General features: G+C 41.0%; 1 protein-coding gene across 3 annotated transcripts in view; it reads right to left on the reverse strand.

Moving 5' to 3' along the window:
- The window catches only part of PCNXL4 (pecanex-like 4 (Drosophila)), a 39,051-nt gene that overhangs the window by 31,613 nt on the left and 276 nt on the right, over positions 1 to 7,162 (reverse strand). The window contains exon 1 of one of the 3 annotated variants that reach the window (XM_010847668.1): positions 6,873 to 6,957. Coding sequence is in view for 1 of the 3 variants with exons in the window: in XM_010847670.1 (XP_010845972.1) it covers positions 6,873 to 7,056 (184 nt within the window). In the remaining 2 variants the exon portion in view is untranslated. Of the gene's footprint in view, positions 1 to 6,872; positions 7,161 to 7,162 lie in introns of those variants that run through there. The other 2 variants (XM_010847669.1, XM_010847670.1) reach the window with 2 other exon arrangements.

Raw genomic sequence — 7,162 nt, forward strand, 5'->3', positions numbered from 1 at the left:
ACAGAATGGGAAAGACTAGGAATCTCTTCAAGAAAATCAGAGATACCAAAGGAACATTTCATGCAAAGATGGGCTCGATAAAGGACAGAAATGGTATGGACCTAACAGAAGCAGAAGATATTAAGAAGAGGTGGCAAGAATACACAGAAGAACTGTACAAAAAAGATCTTCACGACCTAGATAATCACGATGGTGTGATCACTGACCTAAAGCCAGACATCCTGGAATGTGAAGTCAAGTGGGCCTTAGAAAGCATCACTACCAACAAAGCTAGTGGAGGTGATGGAATTCCAGTTGAGCTATTTCAAATCCTGGAAAATGATGCTGTGAAAGTGCTGCACTTGATATGCCAACAAATTTGGAAAACTCAGCAATGGCCACAGGACTGGAAAAGGGCAGTTTTCATTCCAATCCCAAAGAAAGGCAATGCCAAAGAATGCTCAAACTACCGCACAATTGCAATCATCTCGCACGCTAGTAAAGTAATGCTCAAAATTCTCCAACCAAGGCTTCAGCAATACGTGAACCGTGAACTTCCTGATGTTCAAGCTGGTTTTAGAAAAGGCAGAGGAAGCAGAGATCAAATTGCCAACATCCGCTGGATCATCAAAAAAGCAAGAGAGTTCCAGAAAAACATCTATTTCTGCTTTATTGACTATGCCAAAGCCTTTGACTGTGTGGATCACAATAAACTGTGGAAAATTCTGAAAGAGATGGGAATACCAGACCACCTGACCTGCCTCTTGAGAAATTTGTATGCAGGTCAGGAAGCAACAGTTAGAACTGGACATAGAACAACAGACTGGCTCCAAATAGGAAAAGGAGTATGTCAAGGCTGTATATTGTCACCCTGCTTATTTACCTTCTATGCAGAGTACACCATGAGAAATCCTGGGCTGGAAGAAGCACAAGCTGGAATCAAGATTGCTGGGAGAAATATCAATAACCTCAGATATGCAGATGACACCACCCTTATGGCAGAAAGTGAAGACGAACTAAAAAGCCTCTTGATGAAAGTGAAAGAGGAGAGTGACAAAGTTGGCTTAAAGCTCAACATTCAGAAAACGAAGATCACGGCATCCGGTCCCATCACTTCATGGCAAATAGATGGGGAAACAGTGGAAACAGTGTCAGACTTTATTTTTCTGGGCTCCAAAATCACTGCAGATGGTGACTGCAGCCATGAAATTAAAAGACGCTTACTCCTTGGAAGGAAAGTTATGACCAACCTAGATAGCATATTCAAAATCAGAGACATTACTTTGCCAACAAAGGTCCGTCTAGTCAAGGCTATCGTTTTTTCCAGTGGTCATGTATGGATGTGAGAGTTGGACTGTGAAGAAGGCTGAGCACCGAAGAATTGATGCTTTTGAACTGTGGTGTTGGAGAAGACCCTTGAGAGTCCCTTGGACTGCAAGGAGATCCAACCAGTCCATTCTGAAGGAGATCAGCCCTAGGACTTCTTTGGAAGGAATGATGCTAAAGCTGAAACTCCAGTACTTTGGCCACCTCATGCGAAGAGTTGACTCACTGGAAAAGACTCTGATGCTGGGAGAGATTGGGGGCAGGAGGAGAAGGGGACGACAGAGGATGAGATGGCTGGATGGCATCACCTACTCAATGGACGTGAGTTTGAGTGAACTCTGGGAGTTGGTGATGGACAGGGAGGCCTTGCATGCTGCGATTCATGGGGTCGCAAAGAGGCGGACATGACTAGTGACTGGACTGAACTGAACTGAAACACTGGAATAACGTTTGATGATCTACAACGTGTTAGGTGATGGTACAAACACTGCTGTCTGACTCAAAGGAGTTTACACCAAGTAGAAGAGAGATAATTTTCCTCCCAAATAATTGTTACTGTTAAAAGCAACTCTGGAATTATTTTAATTTTCATTATCAAGATCACAGAGTAAGCAAAGAACAGAAAGTTTACAAGTAAAAATATTAAAAAAAATTAAATTTGTCAAGAAGAAGAAATTCCTGTTATATTTAAAAATGCCAACACAATCTTTGTCAGTAATGAATAGAATGTGCCCATCCATGTTCCAAAAAAGTATTTTTTTTTTTGAAATTTGAAAGGAGGGGCTTCCCTGGTGATTAAGTGGTGAAGAATCCACCTGCCAGTGTAGACACAGGTTTAATCCCTGGTCTGGAAAGATCCCATATGCTGGGAAGCAACTAAACCTGTATGCCTCAACCATTCAATCTGTGCTCCAGAGCCCAGAAGCCGCAACTAGTAAGCCCACATGTGGCAACTACAAAAACCTGGGCACCCTAGAGCTTGTGCTCCACAACAAGAGGAGTCATGGCAATGAACAGCCTGTGCACCACAACTTGAGAGCTGCCCCAGCTCTCTGCAACTAGAGAAAAGCCTGCGCAGCAAGAAAGACCAGCACAGCCAAAATAAACAAATTAAATTATTTTTAAAATATGAAAGGAAATATACAAAAGTTCTACTTTTCTAAGCATAATCACCTTTACTAATTCGGAAGACAAAAAAATTCATGTTAGGAAAAAGAACTGTACACAGAAAATTATAAGACACTAATGAAAGAAATCAAAGACAACATAAACAGATGGAGAGGTATTTCACGTTCCTGGGTATGAAGAATCAATTTTGTGAAAACGACTATACTACCAAACACAATCTACCGATTCAATGTGATCCCTATCAAATTACCCATGGCATTTTTCACAGAACTAGAACAAAAAATTTCACAATTCATATGGAAACACAAAAGACCCTGAATAGCCAAAGAAGTCTTAAGAAAGAAGAACGCAGCTGGAGGAATCCACCTTCCTGACTTCAGATTATACTACAAAGCTACAGTCATCACGACAGTACAGTACTGGCACAAAAACAGAAATACAGACCAATGGAACAAGACAGAAAGCCCAGAAATAAACCCATGCACTTATGGGTACCTTATTTTTGACAAAGGAGGCAAGAAGATACAATGGGGCGAAGACAGCCTATTAAATAAATGGTACTGGGAAAACTGGACATTTACATGTAAAAGAATGAAATTAGAACACTTCCTAACACCATACACAAAGATAAACTCAAAATGGATTAATGACCTAAATATAAGGCCAGAAGCTATAAAACTCTTAGAGGAAAACATAGGCAGAACACTTGATGACAGAAATCAAAGTAAGATCCTCTATGACCCACCTTCTAGAGTAATGGAAATAAAAACAAAAGTAAACAAGTGGGACCTGATTAAACGTAAAAAGCTTTTGCACAGCAAAGGAAACTATAAGCAAGGTGAAAAGACAACCCTTGGAATGGGAGAAAATAACAGCAAATGAAACAACTGACAAAGGATTAATTTCCAAAATATACAAGCAGCTCTTACAACTCAATACCAGAAAAACAAACAACCCAATCAAAAAGTGTGAAAAAGACCTAAACAGACATTTCTCCAAAGGAGACATACAGATGGCTAACAAACACAGGAAAGGATGCTCAGCATTGCTCATTGTTAGAGAAATGCAAATCAAAACCACAATGAGATATATCACTTCAAACTGGTCAGAATGGCCATCACCAAAAAGTCTACAAACAATAAATGCTGGAGAGGGTGTGGAGGAAAGGGAATGCTCTTGCACTGTTGGTTGGAATGTAAACTGATACAGCCACTATGGAAGGCAGTATGGAGATTCCTTAAAAACTAGGAATAAAATCACCATATGACCCAGCAATCCCACTCCTAGGCATATACTGTGAGGAAACCAGAATTAAAATAGACACATGAATCACATTGTTCACTGAAGCACTATTTACAACAGCTAGAACATGGAAGCAACCTAGATGCCCACTGGCAGATGAATAGATAATGAAGTTGTGGTACATATACACAATGGAATATTACTCAGCCATAAAAAGGAATGCATTTGAGTCAGTTCTGATGAGGTGGATGAACCTAGAACCTATTATACAGAGTGAAGTGAGTCAGAAAGAGAAAGATAAATATTGTTTCTAATGCACATACAGAATCTAGAAAAATGGTTCTGAAGAATTTATTTACAGGGCAACAATGGAGAAACAGACATAGAGAATAGACTTATGGACATGGGGAGAGGGGAGGAGAGGGTGAGATGTATGGAAAGAGTAACATGCAAACTTACATTACCATATGTAAAATAGATAGCCAAAGGGAATTTGCTGTATGGCTCAGGAACCTCAAACAGAGGCTCAGGGGCTCTGTATCAACCTTGAAGGGTGGGATGGGGAGGTAGATGGGAGGGAGGTTGAAAGGGAGGGGATATACGTATACCTATGGCTGATTCATGTTGAGGTTTGACAGAAAGCAACAAAATTCTGTAAAGCAATTATTCTTCAATAAAAAAAGATAAACTTCATGTTAGGAAAACAAAATGGCCTACATCTAAGAGTTTTTCAATCACACCAAGCTACTGACATATGAAATGGAAGTTTTGGGGGTTTTTTGTGCGTGAATTGAGAAACAGAAGGATAAATTTGGAAAAGGGGTTTTCAGAGAAGGGTGGGCCTGAGAGAAATCTACAAATGTCAAAATAGGAAGCTTTTGTTACCTAAGCCAGCATGGCAATGGCAGGTAGGACTACTTGATAAGACAAACACATACAAGAGGGGAAAGTGTCTAAAAGAAAAAGTTCTCACCATCAAGAAAGTGAAAACAAGGCAGGGGTGGGGGTAGGACAAATTGGGAGACTGGGATTCACATATATACACTACTATATATAAAACAGATAACAAATGAGAACCTACTGTATGGCCCAGGGAACTCTGCTCTGTGCTCTGTGGTGACCTACATGGGAAGGAAATCCGAAAAAGAGGAGGCATATGTCTATGTATGGACGATGCACTTTGCTGTACAGCAGAAACTGACACAGCAGTATAAAGCAACTATAACCCAGTTAAAGAAAAGTAGAATAAAATAAAAAGTAAAAGGTAATGGAAAAAAGGCAAAACCATTCATCAAATGGGAGAAAATTTCTGCAAATTATATATTCGTTATGGGACTTGTAGAAAATATAGAAAAATGTCATACAACTTAATGAAAATACAAATAATTTAAAACTGGCCAAAATGTCTGAATAGACATTTCTCCATAGATAATATACAAATGGCCAACATAAGCATACGAAATGATGTTCAACAACATTACTCATTGGGGAAGTGCAAACCAAAACCACAATGAGATATCTTCAAATCCACTTGACTGGCTATCTAAAAGGCAAACAATAAGAAGTACTGCCAAAGTTATAGAGAAATCAGAACACTCAAATGATAATGTAAAATGGTACAGCTGCTTTGGAAATAGTCTGGCAGTTCCTTAAAAGGCTAAACATAGTTATCATATTCCACTCCAGTCTTCTTGCCTGGAGAATTCCATGGACAGAGAAGCCTGGCAGGCCACAGTCCATGGGGTCTCAACGAGTTGGACACAACTGAGTGACTAACACACACACACACACACACACACACACACACACACACACACACCCCCCCCCCATATGACCTAGCAGTTTCATTCCTAGGTACTTACCCATGAGAAAAGAAAACATTAGTCTACACAAGTATTTGTACATGAACATTCATAGAAGAAATATTATTAATAGCCTCAAACGGAAACAACATAAATGGCCATCAACAGATGAAATAAAACGTGATATATCCATAGGTGCACGCCCAGTCGCTTCAGTCGTGTCCGACTCCCTGTGACCCCATGAACTGCAGCCTGCCAAGCTCCTCTGTCCATGAGATTCTCCAGGCAAGAACAGTGGAGTGGGTTGCCATTTCCTTCTCCAGATATAGCCATACATTGGAATATTAATAAGACTACAAACAACAGTGAAATACTGATGCACGCTATTAATACAACATGAATGAACCCTAAAAACAGAATGCTAAGTGGAAGAAGCCAATCACAAAAGGCCACATACTGTACAATTCCATTTATGTGAAACATCCAGAGCAAATCTATAAGGACAGAAAACAGATTAGGGTTTGCCTAGGGCTGGTGGGGACAGGGAGAATGGCTGCTAAAGGATACAGAGCTTTTTGGGGGCGTGATGAAAATGTTTTAAATTTGAATCGTATGGAATATGAATTTTAATCTCAATAAAGTTCTTACAAAAGAAAAAGAAACAGAAAAGGTCCCCCACCTGGTACTTTCTGTGGCAGCTAATAACTAGTAGGCAGTTCTTTAAGTCGGAAATTAAATAAAGTGATGGTCAGGTGTCCAAACAATTAAACGACTAAAATGGCAACATCTGAACTGGCTTTGATTGCTATGATAAAGATGTGAAGATTTGGCATGGGTGATGGTAGACATCCAATAATATAAAGGATGGGCTCTGCCCTAATTGCAGGAATGAGAAAAAAATCCACCTAAGATTATACAAGTGAATAAGAGAAAAAAACAATTCAGAGGCCTGATTAAGTAACTTCTGGCAGAGTAGACTTCACTGAAGTAAATGTTGGTCCTTGATAAACACAGGACTGTGGAGAGACAGTGCAGATCGGTGGGGGAAGAGTTGTTCCTATTGAGGAGTCCGTGATTTCACTGATTTAGAGCAAAAGTGGAGAAAAGGAGAAAATTAATACAGTAGTAAGGGCCATAGTTCGTAATCTTTAGTTGGGTAACAAGCCCATTCCTAAACCAAGACTGAAAGGGCCATTTTCCATTTCCCAAGTATCTCTCAAAAATAAAATACTAAAATTCAACAGTCTAAAGAAGCCTTACGAAAGAAGTTAAAAGCACACCAGATTGATGAACTCTAGAGACAGAGCTCATCTCATGTCTTAAAAAATGCAATCATCACTCTGCACAGGCTTGGAAATTAAAGCGGCCAAAGTGGGTATCAGGGATCTAACGTACCTGGAGTCACCTGAGGGAAGAGGCGAAGCGAAGGCATCCCGGTGAGGGCACTTCTGCAGGTATAGCCGGGGTGCGCGCTCCCGCCGGAAGGCTGCCTGCGGTCCGAACGCCAAGGCAGAGGAACTGTGGCGGCCACGGCAACCAGCTCACCGCGGTGGCGTCGCGACCGGCACCTCGTTTCCATGGCTAACGTCAACTCCAGCAGGCGCCCCAGGGCGCGGAACGGACCTCGGGGGCGGGCCGCGCGCTCGGCTCGTCCCGCCCCTCGGCCTGAGGTTACCTCTGGGCCT

This window comes from Bison bison, unplaced genomic scaffold (assembly GCF_000754665.1).
Source record: "Bison bison bison isolate TAMUID 2011002044 unplaced genomic scaffold, Bison_UMD1.0 scf7180017864254, whole genome shotgun sequence".
Taxonomy (NCBI): Eukaryota; Metazoa; Chordata; class Mammalia; order Artiodactyla; family Bovidae; genus Bison; species Bison bison.